This window comes from Procambarus clarkii, chromosome 63 (genome assembly GCF_040958095.1).
Source record: "Procambarus clarkii isolate CNS0578487 chromosome 63, FALCON_Pclarkii_2.0, whole genome shotgun sequence".
NCBI lineage: Eukaryota > Metazoa > Arthropoda > Malacostraca > Decapoda > Cambaridae > Procambarus > Procambarus clarkii.
In genome coordinates, this window is record NC_091212.1 from 25886311 (window position 1) to 25909919 (window position 23609).

General features: G+C 49.9%; 1 protein-coding gene across 1 annotated transcript in view; it reads left to right on the top strand.

The window, feature by feature from the left end:
• LOC123769449 (UPF0764 protein C16orf89 homolog) overlaps positions 1 to 23609 on the top strand; it is a 97889-nt gene that overhangs the window by 23382 nt on the left and 50898 nt on the right. The window contains exons 4-5 of the mRNA XM_045760557.2: positions 7116 to 7270; positions 7976 to 8147. Of these exons, the coding sequence (XP_045616513.1) occupies positions 7116 to 7270; positions 7976 to 8147 (327 nt within the window). The remainder of the gene's footprint in view (positions 1 to 7115; positions 7271 to 7975; positions 8148 to 23609) is intronic.

The window sequence follows — 23609 nt, forward strand, 5'->3', positions numbered from 1 at the left end:
CTGGGCTCATTCGGTTTCCCTTCTTTCTTGTTCGTGGGTGCGGGTCTCCCAGGTCATCCACAGAGTTCTTCAGGCTAGCCAGCCTGGGGTCTATCCCCATGCCCATGAAGTTTATAAATTCGTGACTCTTGCTGCCATCTTTGGCACCATGTCCTGGGCTGACATTTGGGCACGGGGCTTTTGAGGGTCGAACAGGGTCCTGGCTGCTCGTTACCTCGTGCACGTCCCGGGGCCTTGTCGGGCCTGTGTCGTTTTGGGTCGGCAGTTACAGCCAGTTGTCTCTCAACTTCGCCTTGTGGAGTGAGCAACGACCGCCTCCCAGGTAAGTCCCTGAGTTTTTCCTATATGTTTTTTTTTTTTTTTTTTTTTTTTTTTTTTTTTTTTTTTTTTTTTTTTTTTTTTTTTTTGAGATATATACAAGAGTTGTTACATTCTTGTACAGCCACTAGTACGCGTAGCGTTTCGAGCAGGTCCCTGGAATACGATCCCCTGCCGCGAAGAATCGTTTTTTCATCCAAGTACACATTTTACTGTTGCGTTAAACAGAGGCTACAGTTAAGGAATTGCGCCCAGTAAATCCTCCCCGGCCAGGATACGAACCCATGACATAGCGCTCGCGGAACGCCAGGCGAGTGTCTTACCACTATACCACGGAGACTAAACTAACTAAAAGAGTTAACTCCGTGAAGCGGAAGGGGCTCCTCCCAGAAAACCAGCATTGAATGTAATGAAACGCCATTTTCTGGGTGAGACCCGGAGGCTCCCTGGTATCCCCTCCCTCCCCCCGGTCGGCAGTTTTTTGTGCGTTTTGACATTCAGCCTCAGAAATGACAGGTGGATAGCTGGCATGAGGGATCTGGGGCTCCCCCCTTCCCCCTCCCGGGAAGGGGGGAGCTGCACAGACAGTGGCGCGGTGACATGTGACGTCATGATCGTTTGCTCGTTTCTTTTAGGGGAGTTCTATTCACTTGTTCAGCTTTTGGTTGCAATAATTTCACCAGAATAGGGGTTTGTTTTGGGATGCTTACCTTTCTGGGTGCCTGACCTGGTCGATGGCAGACATAGAATCCTTCCAACCACATGGGGGTTTCTATAGGCCATTGCTCCCCATGCTTCTCTGAGGGGGCCAGGTTCTGGCTCGTGGTCCCCGGTAGGCCCACAGAACTCCATACACATGACTGATGCCAAAGTCAGATATTAGCATGTTAGCCTAGTAAGCTCCGGGGAGCCTCTGGGTCTCACCCAGAAAATGGCGTTTCGTTACATTCAACGCTGGTTTTTTGTCCTTTGCTGTTTGCAGAGTCTGTGGTGGTGCAGTATCTGCAGGCAGCTTCTTCCAGTTGAATGTCCCATGTCGGACGTGTTGGTTCTTCAGGGAGCCCGTGGGTGGGGGGGGTCTTCCCGGAAGGGTCGTACCAGGGCTCAGGGTTCCTCCAGTCGTGGTAGGACAGTGGTGCCAGTTTTGGAGCTGGCACAGTCTTCGGACCCATCTTCGTTTGGTCGGCGCGGTGATCGCTTGGTGCGGAGGTCAGGTTCACATAAGGGACATGTGCCCTTTTGCGGTTCGGCCAATTGACAGGACAATGGGAGGAAGGCTCGTGCTGTTTGCTCACGCTTGGTCCCATGATTTGTTGGCCTTTTGTGTCATTTCGTGTGGCCTGCGGTGGTGTTGGGTGGCTCTTCCTCCTTCAGGGGGTTCAGGGTTGGCGGGGTAGGCTTCTCCTACGCTCTGTTGGGTCATCTCGGAGTGGGTTTGCTTGGGTGTGGTCAAAACGACTTCGACTCTCGGGTAGGTTTCCCGCCTGTTTCCGGTTCAGAAACAGGACTGCGCAGACCTTCCAGTTCATTCTGGACTTGTCCCGTCTGAATCCGGGGGTTATTGCCCCTCCTTTCGGATGACTACTCTGTCCCATATCCGTCTTCTTCTAGAACCGGGCGCTTGGATGGTGTCCCTGGACTAGGACACGTACTGGCATGTCCCCATTCATCTGGGTTTCAGGGACTAGCTTGGTTTTGTTCTGAGGCATCAGGATTACCGCTTTAGTTGCCTTCCATTCGGCTTGAATGTGGCACCTCGCATTTTCACATGCCTTACCTGGGTCGTGGTGGCCAGTCTGCCTCTTTTAGGTGTTTGGGTTCTGGCCTATCTCAAGGACTGGCTTTGTGTGGGCTCCCAGCTGGTCCGCATGTCTGCTCGCCAGGGATTTGGTTCTTTCCCAGCTCGCAGGGTTCGGGTTCCTGGTGAAGTGGCGGAAGTCCCATCTGGTTCCCTCTCAGGTTCGGTCTAGGCTGGATCTTGTATGGGACTCTTGGACCTTGAGGTTATCTTGAGGATATCTTAGATGATTCCAGGGCTTAGCGTCCCCATGGCCCGGTCCTTGACCAGGCCTCATTTTTGTTACACATCCCCAGGAAGCAGCCCATAGCAGCTGTCTAACTCCCAGGTACTTATTTACTGCTAGATGAACAGGGGCATCAGGATGAAAGAAACTTTTTGCCCATTTGTCTCTGCCTCCACCGGGGATCGAACCCGGAACCTCAGGACTACAAATCCGAAGCGCTGTCCACCCAGCTGTCAGGCGCCCTAGGACCGACTGCTTCCCTGTCTCTCCCTTTGGAATCTACTTCGGCTGCAGCCCCGCCTTCGTCTGATTCTGGGGGGGGGGCACCAAGGTCACACGGCAGTTGCTCGAGGGTTTGTGCGGGAACCTGAACTTTGCCAGGATTGTCTACCCGCCGGGTCAGGTTTGGCTTCATCGGCTGTTCTGGTTCCTTCGGGGACATCCCTTCCACCTCTCTCGCGATCGCTGGGTTCGGCCTCTTGGGCCTTGCGTCGGTTGCTGCATCACCGGCTTCCTCTTCATGTTTTTCAGGGTTCAGTGCCTTGGCGCCTACCCAAGCCCTCACTCGATGTGTTCACAGATGCGTCGTCTCTTGGCTGGGGCTTTATGACCAGTGCTCACCAGGCCGGCCAGGGAGCGGTGGGGTCTGTCCTTTTGTCAGGCCCACAGCACAGTGCAGGAGTTTGCGGCGGTATGGACGTCGCTTCAGAGGGTTCAAGTCGCTCGCAGATCGACGATCGATTGCTCGCAGATTGATGCCTATTTGAACTGCTCCCCAGTGGTTTATTGCCTGAACCGCGAGGGTTTGATGTGGTCCTTGGCTCTTTGGGACTGGTCGCTTCGGGTGATTCGTCTACTGAGTTCTTAGGGTTTGGCTCTCTGTTTACATTCGGGGGGGTGTCCAATGTCCTGGCGGACGACCTGGCTCAGTTCATTCCCCTGTCCACGGAATGGACGATCGACGCCAACTCGTTCAGTTGTAACTATGCAGCTGAATTATAACATGTTCAGTTGGCTCTGCTGGACGTACGGGTCTCCAGAGGTGGACCTCTTTGCGTCGGCGTGGTCAAGGCTCCCATTGTATATGGCTCCCTTCCCCCTACCGCGAGGCTGTCAGGGTCGATGCCTTGCGGCAGAACTGATCGAGGTTGAGTTGTACCTCTTTCCTCCAGTTCAGCTGTTGCTCCAGGTCCTAGCTCGCTTGGAGACTTACCAAGGAAGAGTTGTCCTTCTGGCCCCCTTGGTGGGTGGCCCAGCCTTGATTTCAAGCATTGCTTGCTTAGTGTCTCAACCCGAGGATCTTCCTGCGGCTTCGCCTCTTTCAACAGATTGGTCTTGTCAGTTATGTGACTGAATTGGTCTTCTCCTCGGGTCTTCGCGTCTGATCTTTCTGACTCGAGTCTATCACCACTTGTATGGTGAGTAGGTGACTTCGTTGATGGTGTCCCACCTTGCTTGTTTCCTTGGGATTGTAGGGAGTTCTACATCTCTGGTCGTTTTTTCTTGTTAGTTTCTTAGCATGTGGGGTTTTTCTTAAGCCTGCCTTTCTGGGTGCCTAACCCCGGTCGATGGCAGATAAGGAAAACCCCCAACCACAGGGGGGTTTTCCAGGTCCATTGCTCCCTGAAACCTCTCTGAAAGGGCCAAGTTCTGGCTCATGATCCCTGGTAGGTCTGAACTCCATAGCTAATGTTCCGGTCTAATATAACATACATTAGCCTGATAAGCTCCAGGGAACCTCCGGGGCTCAGCCACAAAATGTTGTTTCATTACATTCAACGCTGTTTTTTTTTTTTTTTACATCCAGTCTCAACTGCAGGGTGGATAGCCGGTATGGGGGTCTGGGGCTCCCCCTTCCCCCTCCTGGGGATTGGGGTTGCACAGACAGCGTCTCCGTGACGTGGTGACGTCATGCTCGTTTCCTCGTTTTCATTTGGAGAGTTCTGTCCACTAGTTTAGCTTTCAGTAGCAATATTTTAACCAGAATAGGGGGTTTGTTTTGGGGTGCTTACCTTTCTGGGTGCCTGACCCGGTCGATGGCAGACAGAATGCTTCTAATCACACGGGGGTTTCTGTATGCCATTGCTCCTCAGGCCTCTCTGAGGGGGTCAGGTTCTGGCTCGTGGTTTCTGGTAGGCCTAGAGCTCCATGCGCATTGACTGATGCCAGGGTCTAATACATTCATATTAGTCCGGTTAGCTTCAGGGAGCCTCTGGGTCTCTCCTAGAAACTGGCGTTTCATTAACCCTCAAACCGCTAGGGGCCCAAATGGAATTCACACCCACAGGTGCAACAAAAAAATATAATCCAAAAAATTCTTTCGTCTTATAGAAGTGTTCATTTTTGTTCTCTGATCACGGAAAAAATAACAAAAAAATCGTAGGTGGCATATTTTAGCCGCAATAGGGTAGGGAAGTGTGGCAAAAAAGGGGCGTTGGCAGAGCCTTCGCCAGACGAGGTCTACTCCGACCGAGCTGTCAGACGGCAGTTGCCACAAATATATTATTACCTAATTATTTCAATGTCTCTGATTGATTTTTTCTTAGTTTTTTTGCAGTAATATTATTCCATACAGTGAATTGTGGTATATTTATATTATAAAATGTGTGAACCATCGCTGTACTCAAAATTATGGTGTGCATATTAGCGATTCAATTATTATGTTCATAAAACAATAAACAAATAGTTTTGCTGTTGTTACACTATATACACAGGTTATATATAAGTATTTGCATGTTTTGTACACCATAACGAACTACTAAGTTGGTCTTGTGAGTCAAAAAGCAACGAGGAGTGATCGCCAAACACCAGCGAGCCACTCACTGCCACTCCCTCCCTCAACACCACCTCACTCACCCTCATTCACCTCCCACAATACTCTTTCTGTATTTATTCACTATACACAGACGTTATATATACGTATTTACATGTTTTGTTCACCATAACTGTACATCTAAGCTTGTATGGTGAGTAAAGGCAGAAAGACGTAGCTACTCACACAGTCAGCTGATCGGCGGCCGCCCTCAAGGCCAGACGCACCAATATTTGTCCTCCAACAATATTATTTGTGGTGTTATTACGCTATATACACACATTATATATAAGTATCTACCTGTTTTATTCACCATACCTGAACAAATAAGCTGGTATGGTGCCCAAAGACCATAGTGGCCATCAGTAAACAACATGCCAAGTCGTACAGACGACGCTCCTCCCTCACCAAAATGGCGGCTCCCAACCTACTCCTCTCGCTGTTATCTCACACTATACACAAGTTATATATAAGTATCTACATTTGTGTTCACCATATCGAACCACTAAGCTGGTATGGCGAGTGCAGTCAATAAATGGTGGCCACACACCGTCAGAAAACGACGCCACAACCCTCCCTCCCACAGCATTACTCCTCCCTCCATGGAGCACAGCGCTAAATATCACCACAATCCTGCTATTATCAGAATCCTGGTCAGTTTTATCACAGTCAGGGGGCTTCAGTAATACTATCACTGCTAAATAATAGCAGTATCATTTATATTATGGTATTTGTATGCGATGCTGTGGTCACAAGCTGAACAGCGGTGCTGTGAGCTCGTGCTGCGTGCGCCAGCCTTGGTGGCTTGCTCAATACTGACGCTGTAACACCCAAGAATGTTGGCCTGGATTTTTTTACTAGGTGGCATCTGGCAACTATCGGTCGTGGCTGTACTATAGCTGCCCCTATCCCAGGCGGGGCGTTTAAATTATAGCGCTAGACACAAAATCATATATAAATGATGTGCGCGGTTTCGTTTTTTTTTTTTTTTTTGAGATGTATACAAGAGTTGTTACATTCTTGTACAGCCACTAGTACGCGTAGCGTTTCGGGCAGGTCCCTGGAATGCGATCCCCTGCCGCGAAGAATCGTTTTTTCATCCAAGTACACATTTTACTGTTGCGTTAAACAGAGGCTACAGTTAAGGAATTGCGCCCAGTAAATCCTCCCCGGCCAGGATAGGAACCCATGACAGCGCTCGCGGAACGCCAGGCGAGTGTCTTACCACTACACCACGGAGACTAAAATTAGTGCCCCGAGAGAGGAGTTTTGTCACTGATATCATTTATATATGATATGCGCGATTTGAGGGTTAAATTCAATGCTGATTTTAACAAAAAAAAAAAAAATCTATGTGTACAGTACCTACATTATCATTAACTCTTTCCCAACCTTCATTAAAAGTACCAATGAATTCCAACAGTTAACAGCAGCACCCAACTACTTCATAAGGTCACACATGTCTCCTGAATTGTCATGTACAGTACAAACAATTACATTCTTTCTCTTTTTACAAACCACTTCTGGACAGCTTTGTCCTATACGATATCCCGTGTGCTGTTCACACTTAGTGCCGTCTTCCTTACAAAACCTTATCTACCCATAATCTTGCCAGTTACCTTTCTTAAATATTCGCTTGTCTGCACTTTCTTCACCACTCTTCCATCATCCGTTTCATCCAAGGTATAATCTCAATATGCCTTCCTGAGTCTTGCTGTTTATTGACTTTTGTGCAACTTAATTATCTATGACATTTTCATTTAATTATCTATTCTCCTAACATCACACACACAATTCTCATATTGTCTATTTCTACTGTGCTAATTCTAATACACTGGGTTATGTATAAATTATTCCAATAGTCAATAAGTTTTTCACTTTATAATGCTATTTAGACAAATTAAATGAGTGCTATATATTTTATTAACTCTCTCTAACAAATATGATTTTCTATCAATCAGAACTGGAGAGTGACCATTGCATGGCTGAACTTCTAGAACCAGTAAATGGGATGATGTGCCACATGACTGAGAGTTGCCAGAGAATGATGACTACACCTGGAAGAGAGAAATATGCCTTAAGTCATCAAATATTGTACACTATGGTGGCAGAGATGGTAAATAATTACTTATTTGAAATATATTTGCATACATTACAAGATGTATTAAATTTTATTATGTTGTTCCTATTTATAACTAGATATATCTATAATATGTGCCAAGTTCAAAATCGACTCAATGGCAGATAATAATTCTTTTGTTAGTCTCAGGCGGTGTCAATTATGAGGTGATTAAGAAGAAACCAAATGCATTCAGGATGAAAGAATTAAGTTTGAGTTATCTTGAGCCAGTAGCTGATTCATCCTTCATATAGGCTATGTCCAAACATTGCTGGCAGATATCACCATCATAGGAGTACAGTACTTAACAATAGTTTATATCATGATATAATTGTTATGAAATATTGAAAACACTATGATATTGCTATATAGTCATGCACGTGAGGGTCATGACTGAGTATCTAGTGAATGGTGAGGTAGCCAAGGTGCCAGCAGCTGTTCTGGGAATCTTGCATGTGTGATAAGATTAAGAGGAAGAAGTTTTATAAACAAATTATATTTTAAGTTTACTCTTCAGTTTGATTATAAAAACTTGGTTAAATATTTTTAACTGAACAAAAATTTTAGTTTGTAAAAGACTGCAAAAGGTCACTTTTACTTGGTTTCTAATTGGGCTTCTGGTATTCATCTTCTGGTTTTAATTTTCTATCAAAGAAAGTTTAGATCTTTTCACTCTTTGTTTCACTTCTAACTATTTTTTAGAGTGGATGTGGAAGTCGCTTAGAACAGTGGTTGGTTAAACACAAGCGTAGTGGAAGTGTGGAACAGCTCCAAGGAGAGATGTGCTCCAACCTTTACTCTGAGGCTCTGTCACTTGCTACTGCTATGTTCACTGACAATATTCTTACATTCAGAGACCTTTTATTGGAAATGGGTGAGTGGTTCTTTTTTGTGATTTTTGCTGAAATAACAATTTGTTTAATTACCTGACAAATATTAAATTTCACCCTTATCTTAAGATCAAATTAGTATCTTTTAACAATACAAGAGTCAAAGACTTGGATAATATATGTTTCTGGAATATAATAATATAGAATGTTGGTGGATGTATCAACAGGATGGTGGAAAGGTTAGAAAAGTGCTGATAATTTCACAGAATATTTTTTAATCGTAATATCCTCAGTAGGATTACGTATGATTTTGTCCAACTTTCTGCTGCACCCAAAGGTATAGCTACCTATTATATCATACTTAGGGATTTTTCTGTGGGGAGCCACTTCGGCTCTCTGGAGCTATCGGGCTAAAATGCAATTCATTAGACCGGGGCATTAGTCACAGGAGTTCATCCAACCGGGGACCACAAGCCAGAACCTGGCCCCTCCCCGTCAGGGAGGCACAGGAAGCAATGGCCCTGAAAAAACCTCCCTGTTGTTGCACGTTTTCCTTATCTAACGTCGGCCAGGATTAGGGACCCAAAATGGTAGACATAACAAAACAGACCCCCACATGGTAAGAAAATTGAAACCAAAAACCAAACAGAGGCAGAACTCCCTCCAATCCCGAGGAAATGAGAAAACACGCGAATGTCACACCCCACCTCCGCGTCGCTTGTCCGCGCAGACTCCCCTCCCACTAACCCCCCTCTCTCCCGTGCACCAGCGACCCAGCCATTTAAGTTCGTCGGCCAATACAATCCAGGGCGGTCGACATCTCTGGCCTCGATTTCCTACGCAATGTTTTGCCTTAGCGGTGTCCTCTGCTGTTCGTGATGTGGTGGATGGCAGTACCTGAAGTGTACCGTGGCTGCATGCGCTTAGGGCAGCCTTCCCTAAGTTTCCTGTGAGCACTACTTTGCGTGTCAGGGTTATCTTCCCTGGTGTGTTCGGGATGCCATTTCCATAGAAGTTCTTTGCTGCCCAGCATCTACCCCCACCCTTGGGTGGGGGTAGATGCTGGGCAGGCCACAAAGATGCTTTGTGGCCCTTGTTTGGCCTTGGGTAGGGAGTGGTATTGATGCTGTTTGGGGCTTCAAGGTGTTGTGCAGCCAGCTTACCTACGCAGCGGCCAGTTCCTGTTTCCTCTGGGGATGTACTTTTGTGGGGGGTTTTCTTTTCTTTTTATCTGGTTTGCCTGGTGGGGGTCTGCCTGGTGTGGCTATTGGACAACTTATAATAATTTGGTGGCCCTCCGCTATGCCCCCATGATTTTACACGTCGCAGGAGTTTCAGTGTTTTTATCTCCCCTTTGTTAGTTTTGGGTCAAACCAGTTAGCAACACCTTGCCAGGGCTTCCCATAGCAGCCAGCTTACAGGTCCTGGAAAACCCCTTTCGGGGCTTGGTGGACCTATGGATGCGTCTTCAGAGTTCCAGCTCGCCTCATGCGAGTTTGAAGGTTGCTGTGTGCCCTTGTCTCAGGATGACAGTTGCCGCTTTTGCCTCAGTCATGCTGCCTGTTGGGTCAATGACACCTTTGACCCGGAGTCTTGCAATTCGTGTTCTCTGCAGGTTCTCCAGTTTACCCATTCTGATAACATTGATATTCGGGTACAGGCAGCATTCGCATTGCTGGCTAGGTTTAGGTTGCTGCAATGTGCTAGGTTGATCGCCCACCTGGATGTCCTGAGGCTGCCCCGTTTTGGTTATAAGGACCCAGACTTGGGGGTGTTAGTTGCTTCGACCTTGATTCAGTCAGCGCTCCCTAGTCCTTTCCCACTTTTATTCACCCTGCTCCTCCCTTACCTGCTTACAGCTCCCAAATGTTTGAGGGTTTCGGAGTCAGAGAAGGATTTTGTTGGTAATGAGACTCGGGCAGCTTCAGGGGCTGCCCCGTTCGTGTTAGGGATGAAGGCATTCGAGCTGGTTCTTCCTGCCAAGACTTCTGGGTCCCACCAGCAGGCCCCCCACCCTTCTTTTTGGCCTTTCCCCTGGACTCTATCTTTTCTGTGGGGAGCCCCTACGGCTCCCTGGAGCTTATCGGGCTAATGTATGTTATATTAGACCGGGACATAAGCTAAGGAGTTCAGACCTACCAGGGACCAGCGCCAGAACCTGGCCCCTTCAGAGAGGTTTCAGGGAGCATTGGCCCTGGAAAACCCCATATGGTTGGGGGTTTTCCTTATCTGCCATCAACCGGGGTTAGGCACCCAGAAAGGTAGGCGTAACAAAACAAACCCCACATGGTAAGAAACTACAACAAAAACCGAACAGAGAGGTAGAAAACTCCCTACAATCCCAAGGAAACAAGCAAACAAGCAAACATCACACTTTACTGCCGCGCCGATCGTCCGCACAGCCCTCCCCGCCCCGGGAGGGGGTGGGGGGAGCCCCGGACCTACCGCGCCAGCTGCCAAGTTCTAGTTCGTTCGCTAATGTCAACCGGGATTGACACTTCTCTGGCCTCAGTTTCCTAGGCGGTGTTTGCCTTGTGTGGCCTTCACTGCCGTGTGTTGTGTTGTGCGGTGGCCAGGAGTACTTCATCAGTGCCGGGGCTGCATGTGCTTAGTGGCTGACTTCCCTAAGCGCCCTGTGAGTACTGCCCTTGCGTAACAGGGTTATCTTCCCTGGGGCGTTCGGGAACCATTCCCGTAGAGGTTCTTGCTGCTCGGCATTTGCCTCGCCCTTGGGGCCAGCTGGGGCTTGGGGCCCTTGTTTGGCCCTGGGTAGGGATTGGTATTGTGCTGGTTAGGGCGTCAAGGTGTTGCGCAGCCTGCCACCTAAGCGGCGGCCGGTTTCTGTTGCCTCTGGAGACGGTGTACTTTTGCGGGGTTTTTCTTTTGTTTTTCATTTTTCATGCCTGGTGGGGGTCTGCCTAAGGTGGTTATAGTTCCACTGGTAGTGTTTGGTGGCCCTCTGCTAGGCCCCCGTGATTGTACACGTCTCAGGGGTTTTCAGTGCTATAATCTACCCTCTTGTTATGTTTGGGTTTCTTAACCGGTTAGCAACACCTTGCTCGGGCTTCCCATAGTTGTTACCCTATGGGCCCTGGAAACCTAACCTAACCTCCCGGGTTAGCCCTTTCTTTTCCTTCTCTTTGGGTATAAAGCTCCAGGGAGCCGTAGGGGCTCCCCACAGAAAACCAGCGTTGAATGTAATGAAACGCCATTTTCTGGGTGAGCCCCGGAGGCTCCCTGGAAACCCTCCCTCCCACCGGTCGGCGTTTTTTTTTGCGTTGGTTGAAGCTTAGCTTCCGAACTGGAGCTTGGCTGCCGGCGCGGTAGGTCCGGGGCTCCCCCCTCCCCCTCCCGGGGCGGGGAGGGCTGTGCGGACGATCGGCGCGGCAGTAAAGTGTGATGTTTGCTTGTTTGCTTGTTTCCTTGGGATTGTAGGGAGTTTTCTACCTCTCTGTTCGGTTTTTGTTGTAGTTTCTTACCATGTGGGGTTTGTTTTGTTACGCCTACCTTTCTGGGTGCCTAACTCCGGTCGATGGCAGATAAGGAAAACCCCCAACCATATGGGGTTTTCCAGGGCTATTGCTCCCTGAAACCTCTCTGAAGGGGCCAGGTTCTGGCGCTGGTCCCTGGTAGGTCTGAACTCCTTAGCTAATGTCCCGGTCTAATATAACATACATTAGCCCGATAAGCTCCAGGGAGCCTCCGGGGCTCACCCAGAAAATGGCGTTTCATTACATTCAACGCTGGGTTTTTTTCCAGGGTAGAGGGTATGGAAGACTACTCTGCCCTGGGTCTCGACTTGGGGGATCCTAGAGCTGTGGAGGAATTAACCTGTGAGGCTTGAGACCCCATTGACTTCTCTTGTTAGTACCCTCTTTGCGGGGCTTACTGTTGCAGGGGGAGGGGTTTTCTTACCCCCTTCCCTGTAAGAGTATGATTTAGGGTCGGCTCCTCCTTGGGTTCTGTTTTGGGTGCCCTTGGGTTCCTCAACTCCTTCCGTCCGGAAGTTTTCTGCTTCTCGGATCTCACCTAAGAAGGTTCGGGAGGCGCTTGCTGCGTACCTCATGCGAGATCTGGTTTCTGCCTCCATGATGGATCCATCCTCATTTGAGTTCCATTCTTCTTCCCCATATTGTGTGCCTTTGGAGGTTTTGGAGTCTTCTTGGCTAGCAGTCTGCCCATTCTTTTCATTGGGTGCGTGGCATGGGTTCTGTCAGACCCGCACACTTGACTGGCGAGAAACTTTTACCGTTCTGCAGGTTTACCCGGGAGGTGTGGGGGGGTCAGTCTTGAGTGCCTTAACCCTTAACATGTTAGGGGTATAATATCCTTTGTTCCCACAGGTGCATGTAATTTTGAAAAAAAAAAAAATATATATTTTTTCTTCCTAACCTGTTAATTTGTGTTCACTGATCACGGGAAAAATAATAAAAAAATCGTAATTTGCATATATTGCTCGCTATAGGGCAGGGAAGTCTGGCAAAAATCAGGCGCTGACTCAGCGTGCGTCCCAGGCAGTCTGTTGATCGCCAGCTGTCAGGCAGGAGTTGCCACAGAGAGATAATTACGTAATTATTTCAATGTCTCTGATTGATTTTTCATAGTTTTTTTGCTGTAATATTATTCAATAGTGTGTAGTTTGATATATTTATATAATAAAATGAGTGAATCATCGCTGTACTCAAAAATATGGTGTGCATATTGTTGATTCAATTATGTTCATCAATCAGTGAACAAATACTTTGTTGGTTATTACACTATATACACAGGTTATATATAAGTACAGTGGTACCTTGCATAAGGATCGCCCCACAAGGCGAATATTTTGGGTAACGACTGGCCCGATCGGCGAGAAATCGTCCCATATGACGAACACTCATTTGTGTAACGTCAACACCACATGGTGGGGTCACGCCGCCACTGTCGACAGTGTTGTATTGGTGTCTCACACGACCAGTATCCGTCTGTATCGCTCCACACACAATTCTGATATTCGTGTTTTTTTTTTTTGTGGTTTTGTGATTACAATTCTGAACGCACGATGTCGTCCAAGAAGCAGCCTGCGAAAGCAGGAGTTTGCAAGGGGAAGAAAGAGGCAATCACTGTGGAAGTGAAGAAAGAGATCATAGCAAAGCACGAGCGTGGTATTCGTGTGGTTGATCTTGCCAGGGAGTATGGCAGGGCTCCCTCAACAATATCCACCATACTGAAGGGCAAGGATAAATATAAGACGCTTGACGTGGCCAAAGGAGTTAGCAAGCTCACCAGCAAACGTCCAAAACTCCTGGAAGATGTGGAACGGCTACTGCTGGTGTGGATGAATGAACGACAATTGCATGGCGATTGTGTCTCTGAAGCTATCGTTTGCGCTAAGGCTAGGATGCTGTATGTGGACCTTGTCAGGAAGATACCAGGTGCGTCGTCTGAAGATGAGGAGGTATTTAGGGCAAGCCGTGGCTGGTTTGAGAACTTTAAGAAAAGGAGTGGTATACACAGTGTTGTGCGACATGGGGAGGCTGCCAGCTCTGATAAAGGTGCTGCTGAGGCTTTTGTGCCAGAGTTCCAGAAATTTGTTGATCAGGAGCAGTTTCTGCCACAACAAGTTTTCAGTTGTGACGAGACCGGCCTTTTTTGGAAAAAACTGACGAAGAGGACCTACATCACGCAAGAGGAACAATCATTGCCTGGCCACAAACCGATGAAGGATCGCCTTACTCTCGTGCTCTGCGCCAATGCAAGTGGCGATTGCAAGGTCAAGCCGCTGCTCGTCTATCACTCGGAAAATCCACGAGTGTTCAAGGCGTTTAAGGTTCACAAGACACGGCTGAATGTGATGTGGAGGTCGAACAAGAGGCCCTGGGTCACGCAGATCTTCTTTAGTAAGTGGGTAAATGACGTTTTCGGCCCCACAGTGAGAAATTATCTCGTCGACAAGCAGTTACCACTCAAGGCCTTGCTTGTGCTCGATAATGCACCTGCGCATCCTCGCCAACTGCTAGATGATCTGTTCCCTGAAAATCAGTTCATCACCATCAAGTTTCTTCCTCCAAACACCACGCCACTCCTCCAACCCATGGATCAGCAGGTCATTGCTAATTTTAAGAAGCTCTATATGAAGGCCTTGTTGGAGAGATGTGTTCATGTGATTGACACCACAGAGTTGACCCTCAGACAATTCTGGAAGGAGCAGTTCAATATCATGGGGGCCTTGCGTTTGATAGATAAGGCCTGGGAAGGGGTGTCACGGAGAACCCTACACTCTGCATGGCGAAACCTGTGGCCTGAGGGTGTCCCTGAGCGAGACTTAGAAGGTTTCGGTCCTGCACCTGCATCTGCATCCGCACCTGTGGATGACCCGGAGGCTCTTTTAGTGGATGATATTGTCGCTCTGGGACACACACTGGGTCTGGAGGTGGATGCCGCTGATGTGCAGGAGTTGGTGGAGGAGCACAGTGATGAACTGACCACCGAGGAACTCCTGGAACTGCAGAAAGAGCTGGTGCAACAGGAGGTACAGGAGCTCTCATCGGGGGAGGAGGAGGTCTGCGAGGATGCTATCCCATCTAGTGAGATCAGGGACGTGCTGGGCATGTTCGAAAAGGTGACAGCATTTGCGGAAAAGCATCACCCTGATAAGGCGGTGACAACACGGTGCGTGAACCTGTTTAATGACAATGTGCTGTCTCGATTTAGGGACATCCTCAAACGAAGACAACAGCAAGTGACACGCGATATGGTCAGTGGACAGGGTGGGAAGAGATGTGCTAGTGATATTGAACCACAACCCGGTCCTAGTGGGGTTAAATTCCCAAAGAGAGTGAGCCCCCCTGACCCAGAGGTGGTGTCTCCCTTCTCCCCATAAGCCCTCTCCTCCCTCCCTCCCGATCGGCTCCCTCAAGCCAGCAACGACTCTTCATAAGGTAAAGTGAATATACACATGGAAACAGTCAAACAAACATTTATTTAACATGTACAGTATAATATTACCAGTGTATAATGTCATATTGTTGTTTTAGGGGGTGGAACGGATTATTTATATTTACATTGTTTTGGGTGGGGAAAATTGTTTTGCATGACGCCGGTTTCACATGACGACGGCGGCGTTGGAATGGATTAAATTCGTTATGCAAGGTAGCACTGTACCTGCATGTTTTGTTCACCATAATGAACCACTAAGTAGCTATTATGAGTCAAAAAGTAACGAGGAGTGACCGCCGTGTACCAGCCAGCCACTCACGCCCTCCCTCAAGTCATCTGACTCACCCACATTCTCATCCCACAATACTGTTTTTGCTTTTATTCACTATATACAGACGCTATATATAAGTATCTACATTCGTGTTCACCATAACGAACCACTAAGTTGGCATGCTGAGTGGCAGTGCCAGTGGCAGCCCGCCACTGGTTGCTACTTCCTCCCTCCCTCAAGTCACCTGACTCACCCACATTCTCCTCCCACAATACTGTTTTTGCTTTTATTCACTATATACAGACCCTATACCTGTATATAAGTATCTACATTCATGTTCACCATAACGAGCCACTAAGTTGGTATGCTGAGTGGCAGTGGCAGCCCGCCACTGGCTGCCACTCCCTCCCTCCCTCACCTCACCTGACTTGCCACAATTCTCCACCCACCATACTGTTTTTGCTTTTATATACAGACGTTATATATAAGTATTTACATGTTTTGTTCACCATAACTGTACATCTAAGCTTGTATGGTGAGTAGAGGCGCAAAGACGTAGAGCCATCAGCTCACACAGTCAGCTGATGGCTGCCGCCCTCAAGGCCAGACGCACTAATATTTCTACTCCAACAATACTGTTTGTGGTGTTATTACGCTATATACACACATTATAAATAAATATCTACCTGTTTTATTCACCATACTTGTACAAGTAAACTGGTATGGTGCCCAAAGACCATCGTGGTAACCAGTAAACAACACCGTCGTCTGCACGGTGGCGTCGTGCAGACGACACCACCGCCCTCACGAAAATGGCGGCTCCCAACCTTCTCCTCTTGCTGTTTATACCCTCTATACACACGTTATATATAAGTATCTACATTTGTGTTTACCATAGCGAACCACTAAGCTGGTATGGTGAGTGCAGTCAATAAAAGGTGGCCACACACAGTCAGAAGACATCGCCACCACCCTCCCTCCCACAGCATTACTCCTCCCTCCATGGCGCACAGCGCTAAATATCACCCCAATCCTGCTGTTATCAGAACCCTGGTCAGTTTTATCACAGTCAGGGATCTTCTGTAATAATATCATCGCTACATAATAGCATGAACAAGTATATTATGGCATTTTTAGGCGATGCTGTGGTCACAAGCTGAACAGCAGTGCTGTTAGCTCATGCTACGTGCATCAGGCTTGGTTGCTCACTCAATACTGAGGCGCCTAACACCAGGGAGTTTGGCCCACGATTTTTTTTTTAAATGGTGTCTGTTTACAAGAGCCCTGATGAAGGTGTGGTGAACCCCGTGTATCAGCGGGCCGTTTAAATGTTGCGTAGTACTCCAACACGTCATATGACGTGATGCGCAGTTGACTGGAACAACTTCCAACACGTCATATGACGTGATGCGCACTTTAAGGGTTAATGTGTGTTTGTTCGCCCCTGTTCTTCCTCGGGATGTTGGCCTTGTGCAGCTGCATGTGCAGGTTCTCGCCCTTTCCTCATCATTGGTAGCTGAGGACTTATGCACCCAGGGGCATTTGGCTTTGGTCTTGCGCTTCTTTTTCCTTCTCGAGATGTCCTTGTACAGTATTTGTTTGAGGAGGATGTGGGGGCATTGGGTGCCAGGTCTTCGTCAGGACTGCTGGCCTTGGCGACTAGGGCGTTGGCCGCACTGTTGATGTTGTTTGCACTGATTATCAAGGAGGCATTGTCTCTGTTTTTTGCTTCTCGCCTTGCATGCCGGCAGGCTGTGCTCACTCACTCACTGTGCTTTGGAATCCGCTTGGGTCCTGGCTCTTAGGTTTTCATTGCTTTTTTGTCCATTGCTGTTTGCGGAGACTAGTTGTTGTCCTATGTCGGACTTGTTCTGCAGGTCGGGGTGGGCCGTTGGTGCCAATTTCTGAGTTGGAGCTTCCTTCGGAGCCAGTGTCGTTTGGTTGGCGCGATGATCGCTCTGCTCCTCAGCTGGCTTCTTGTAAGGGGTGTCGGCCCTTTCGTGGGTCACCCTGTTAACGGGGTAACGGACGAAGGTTTGCTCTGTTTGCTCACGCTTCGTCCTATGATCTGTTGGCATTTCGGGTCATATTCTTCAGCCTGTGGTTGCATTGGACAGCTCCTCCTTCGGTGGGTTTAAGGCTGGTGGGGCAGGCTTCTTCCCCTGGGCTCCATCAGGTCATCTCGAAGTGGGTATGGTTGGACGTGGTCGAAACAACCCCGTCCATCAGGTGGGTGTCCTGCCTGTTTCCAGTGCTGAAACGGAATTGTGCGGATCTGAGGTTTATTCTGGACTTGTCCCATCTGAACCCTTGGATTCCTTGTATCTCCTTTCGGATGACTACTCTGTCTCAGGTTCGGCTTCTGTTGGAGCCGGGTGCCTGGATGATGTCTCTGGACCTCAGGGATGGGTATTGGCTCGTTCCCATTCATCCAGGGTTCAGGGACTGGTTATGTTTCATACTGGGGCGTCAGGCTTACCGCTTTCATTGCCTACCTTATGACTTGAATCTGGCACCTTGGGTATTCACGTGTCTTACCTGGGTCGTGGTGACCCGTCTGCATCTGCTAGGGGTTCGGGTCCTGGCCTATCTCGACGAATGGCTGGTGTGAGCTCCCAGCTGGTCTGCTTGTCTGCTTGCCAGGGGAGTGGTTCTTTCCCAGCTCGCCAAGTTCAGGTTCCTGGTGAACTGGATGAAGTCCCATCTGGTTTCATCCCAGGTTCGGACCTGATTGGGTCTTGTTTGGGATTCTCAGACCGTTTCTATGTCTCTCCCTTCAGAGGCGTTGCTGCGGATGCAGTCCCACCTGCAGCTGTTTCTGGGGTGTTCCCGGGTCACTCGGCGATTGCTCAAGCAGTTGTATGGGAGTCTGAAATTCGCCATGCTGGTTTACCCGCTGGGTCAAGTTTGGCTTTGGTGTCTGTTCTGGTTTCTTCAGGGATGCTCCTTCTGCTTCTCTTGCGATTGTTGGGTTTGGCCTCTGGGGACCTTGTGTCGGTTGCTGCGCCGCCGGCTTCCTCTTAGGTTTTTTTTGGTTTGGAGCCTTGGCACCTGCCTAGCCGAGCCCTCGCTCGATGTGTTCACGGACACATTGTGAATAGCCTCAGCCTAACCTCAGCTGGGGATGTGCCGACCTGTGCTCACCAGGCCGGCCAGGGGTGGTGGGGTCTGTCCTTTTGTAAGGCTCACAGTACGGTGCGGGAGTTCGTGGTGGTTGGCTGTCCAGATGGTTGGGGGTTCAATCGTTCGGCTCCATTTGGACTGTTCTCCGGTGGTTCATCGCTTGAACCTCTCTTCGGTCCTTGCCTCTTTGGGGCTTGTCGCTTCGAATGGCTCATCTGCTAGATTCTCTGGGTTTGACTCTCCGTGAGGTTTATATCTGGGGATTGTCCAGCGTCCTGGCAGATGGCCTGTCTTTGTTCATTCCCCTGTCCACGGAATGGACAGTCAACGCCGACTCCATCAGTTGGCTCTGCCGGACATATGGGCTCTCGGAGGTGGATCTCTTCGCGTTGGCTTAGTTGAGGTGTCTCCTGATATATGTGGCGCCCTTTCAAGACCACGGTGCTTTTGCAGTGGACGCCTTTCGGTCGGCAGGAGTGGTTGAGGTGTGGGGTTACCTGTACCTCTCCCCCCCCCCCCCTAGGTTCAGCTGTTGCTTCAGGTTCTGGCTCAGTTGGAGTCTTACCATGGGAGAGTAGTTCTCTTGGCTCTTTAGTGGCCATCCCAGCCTTGGTTCAGGCTCTGCATGCTTGGTGCCCAAACCTTGGGCGTTTTCTGCGGCTCCGCCTCATCCAGCAGATCAGACCAGTCTGGTACACGGCTGGTTCGGTCTTCTCCACTCTTCGCGTCTGTTTTTTTTTTCTGGGGGAACCCCATCGGCTCCCTGGAGCTTATCCAGGCTGATGTGCTAATGTCAGACTTTGGCATCAGTCATGTGTATGGAGTTCTGTGAGCCTACTGGGGACCACGAGCCAGAACCTGGCTTCCCTCAGAGAGGCATGGGGGACAATGGCCTATAAAAACCCCTGTTTGGTTGGAAGCATTCTATGTCTGCCATCAACCGAGTCAGGCACCCAGAAAGGTAGGCGTCCCAAAACAAACCCCTATTCTGGTGAAAATTGCTACCAAAAGCCGAACAAGTGGATAGAATTTCCCAAAAAGAAACAACCTAACGAGCATGATGTCACACGTTGCCGTGCCGCTGTCTGCGCTGTTCCCCCCTCCCCGGGAGAGGGAAGAGGGGAGCCCCAGACTCTTGTGCTGGCTATTCACCCTTCAGTTCTAAGGCTGATGCTAGAGGCAGAGGTTGTGTGTTCTGGCTCCAGTGATTTTTCAGCACTGTGCTTAGAGTGTGGTGGCTGTTTTCCAGAGGTACGAGAGCCAGGAGTTATTCTACAGTACTCGGGCTGCCTTGCAGTTTCCTTGCAGTGTTTTCGGGGCTTAGTGTCCCCGCGGCCCAGTTGTCGACCAGACCTCCGAGTTGCTGGACTGGTCGCACATGCTGTTTGACACGGCTGTGTGCGGCCTGAAGTATTACTTACAGCCTTGTTGATCAGGTATCCTTTGGAGGTGCTGCTCCAGTACTCTCTTGGTCACTGAGGGCTCAGCCTGTTTTGCCCCTTGTGTGTTGGGGGGGGGGGGGCATGTTGAACAGTCTCGGGCCTCTGATGTTGCTGGGGGTTCTCTCTGAGTAGAGAGGCTGGGTTGGATTTTGTCTATGTTCACTTCCCTGCTTTTGCACCGCCTGTATGTTTGGTTCTTTCCCAGCTTGCCAGGTTTGGGTTCCTGGTTCCTGGCTTACTCTGCCAGTTGGCATTTTCCGGATCTTGCGGTGTCACTTCTCACAAGTCTCGCATCGGAACCATAGTGTCTCCGATCTCCTGGCGAGCTCGCTGGCATTGGGAAGTTTTCTGTATGGCAGACATTCCTTTTCATTCCTTGCCGGCTTGGGTTCTGGCTCTGCTTGCTCGGTGATCGCACCCGAGGTTTTCCCGCGGCTCTACCTCTTCTTATGCTCATTCAATCCATGGCGGGGCTAGTTCGGTTCTGCCTCAAGTATCTCGCCATCTGTTGGTGGTCACGTGGCTTTGTTGATGGTGTCCCACCTGCGTGCTTTGTCTTGGCAGCGGTGTGGAGTTTTCTTTGGCGGTCCTTCCTTTTTCTTTCTGTCCATTTGTTGGTTTGCTATGTTTTCTTGGCGTGGTCTGGTCCTTCTCTTCTGGAGGTTTAGGGCCGTCATCTTGCCACATACTGTCGCCTTGTCTCGTGTGGCGCTGGCGGAGTCGCTCCGGGTTGCTTCAGTTTTGGGAGTTGCCTCGGCACTGTTTCACGAGCCATCTCTGGAGTAGTTCACCTCCGGCCTGCTCTTGCGCCACTTGAGGCATCCTGGTTCTTGGATTGTGTGTTCTTTTCTCTTCTTGGTTTGTGGTGACCCCTTCGGTTCCGAGTTGTTTTCCGAGGCTCTTGATGGCATTGGCCTCTGGGGGTCGGGTTGGAGTGCTCGATTCTCCTAATAGGTTTGTTCGCTTGCGGCCATCTCCTTCTTTTCTAATGAAGACTGGCATGGTTGCTTTCTAGAGGGTTCCTTGGGTTGTTTGATGCTTGGTTGGTCTGGCCAGGGGTGCGTTGTGTTTTGTGTTCGGTTGCGGCACTGCTCCATGCTTGGTGTGCCATGGCTGCCGTGACCAGGGTCGCGCTTTGGGTTGTTCCAAGCTCACCTCTTCCCTGTTCCAGGGTGTGGTTCTCTCAGGTCGCCCGCAGGGTGGTTCGGTCCTGCCAGCCTGCTGTCTGTAACTGTGCCCATGTAGTTCATTGGTTGGCACTGCGTTCCTTCGTTGATGTTCCTGGGCCTTGGGTTGGCAGTTGCCGTTTTTGTCTCTGCTTCGCATTGGGGGGGTGTGCGTCTTCTGCCTCCTGGGTCAGGTCCCTCTTGTTTTCATCTTTGGGTAGGTAGCTCCAGGGAGCCGATGGGGCTCCCCCCCCAGAAAACCAGTGTTGAATGTAATGAAACGCCATTTTCTGGGTGAGACCCGGAGGCTCCCCGGCATCCCTCCCTCCCTCCGGTCGGCGGGTTTTTCACGTGTTTTGACATCCAGCCTCAGAATTGAAGGGTGGATAGCTGGCACGAGGGTCTGAGGACTCCCCCTTCCCACTCCCGGGGAAGGGGGGGAGCTGCGCAGACAGCTGCGCAGCGACTGTGATGATGTCATGCATCTTTGCTTCTTTCTTTTTGGGACGTTCTATCCACTTGTTCGGTTTTTGGTAGCAATTTTCACCAGAATAGGGATTTGTTTTGGGACGCTTACCTTTCTGGGTGCCTGACCCGGTTGATGGCAGACATAGAATGCTTCCAACCACACAGGGGGTTTCTACAGGCCATTGTTCCCCATGCCTCTCTGAGGGAGCCAGGTTCTGGCTCGTGGTCCCCGGTAGGCCCATGGAACTCCATACACATGACTGGTGCCAAAGTCTGACATTAGCATATCAGCCTGGATAAGCTCCGGGGAGCCTCCAGGTGTCGCCCAGAAAATGGCGTTTCATTACATTCAACGCTGGTTTTTTACACATGTTTATCACCATTTGTATGGTAATCAGGTGACTTCGTTGATGGTGTCCCACCTGAGAGCTTCGTCGCAGCGACAGTATGAAGTTTCCTCGCGTTCTCTCTGCCATTTCTGGGGTGGAGCCCCTACAGCTCCCCGGAGCTATCCATGGCTGATGTGGATACTGTAACTATTTTGCATCAGTCGATATGGGTGGAGTTCTAGCCTACCGGGGATCACGAGCCAGAACCTGGCCCCCTCACAGAGGCACGGGGAGCAATGGCCCATAGAAATGCACATGCATTCTATATCTGCCATCGACCGGGACAGGCACCCAGAAAGGTAAGTGCCACAAAACAAACCCCTATTCTGGTTAACAACGAAAATCGACAAAAGAGTGGACAGAACTCCCCAAAAGAAAAGCGAACAAACAAGCATGACGTCACACAAGTCGTGCCGCATGTCTGCGCAGCTCCCCCCCCCCCCTCCTGGGAGGGGGAAGGGGAAGCCCCAGACCCCCGAGCCGGCGATCCTCGCCTCAGTTCCTCGGCTGATGGGATCGTGCATGGTCGTGTGGCTCCAGCTCCAGTCTTGTCTCAGTGCTGTGACTTGTTTTCAGTGCTGCTCTTATGGTGGTCGTGTGAGCTGGGAGTAGTTTTCTCAGGTACTCGGGCTGCATGTGCTTAGGATCACCTTCCCTGAGTACCCTGTAAGTACTGCCCTTGGGGCTTAGAGTTGCCTTCCACCCAAGTCACCTTGGGTCTACCTCTGTTGGCTTTTCGCTGCTTGGCATTTGGCCATCCCGAGTGTTTGGGGGTTTTCCTCCCCTGTTTACCTTGGGGTTAGTGGTAGTTGGTAGTGGTAGTTAGTGGTTAGTGGTAGTAGCACTGGTGGGGCGCAGGGTACTGCGTAGCTAGTTTTCACCTATAACAGTGGCCGGCTCTGTTCCCACTGGGTACGTTGTCCACTTGCGTGATTTTTTTCTGTGGGGAGCCCCTACAGCTCCCTGGATCTTATCGGGCTAATGTATGTTATGTTAGACCGGGACATTAGCTATGGAGTTCAGACCTACCAGGGACCAGCGCCAGAACCTGGCCCCTTCAGAGAGGTTTCAGGGAGCAATGGCCCTGGAAAACCCCATATGGTTGGGGGTTTTCCTTATCTGCCATCGATTGGGGTTAGGCACCCAGAAAGGTAGGCGTAACAAAACAAACCCCACATGGTAAGAAACTACAACAAAAACCGAACAGAGAGGTAGAAAACTCCCTACAATCTCAAGGAAAACAATCAAACAATCAATTTACTGCCGTGCCGGTCGTCCGCGCAGCCCTCCCCTCCCCGGGAGGGGGAGGGGGGGGGCCCCGGACCTCACCACGCCGGCTGCCGTCAGTTCGCAAGCTAGTGTCAACCGGGATAGACGCTTCTCTGGCCTCAAATTCCTTGGCGGTGTTTGCCTCGTGTGGCGTTCTCTGCTGTTGTTGTGGTGTGCGGTGGCCAGGAGTACTTCATCAGTGCCGGGGCTGCATGCGCCTAGGGCTTCCTTCCCTAGGCGCCCTGTGAGTACTGCCCTTGCGTGTCAGGGGTTATCTCCTCTGGGGCGTTCGGGAACCGCTCCCGTAGAGGTTTTTGCTGCTCGGCATTTGCCTCGCCCTTGGGGCCAGCTGGGGCTTGGGGCCCTTGTTTGTCCTTGGGTAGGGAGTGGTTTTGTGCTGGTTAGGGCATCAAGGTGTTGCGCGGCCTGCCACCTAAGCGGCGACCGGTTCCTGTTGCCC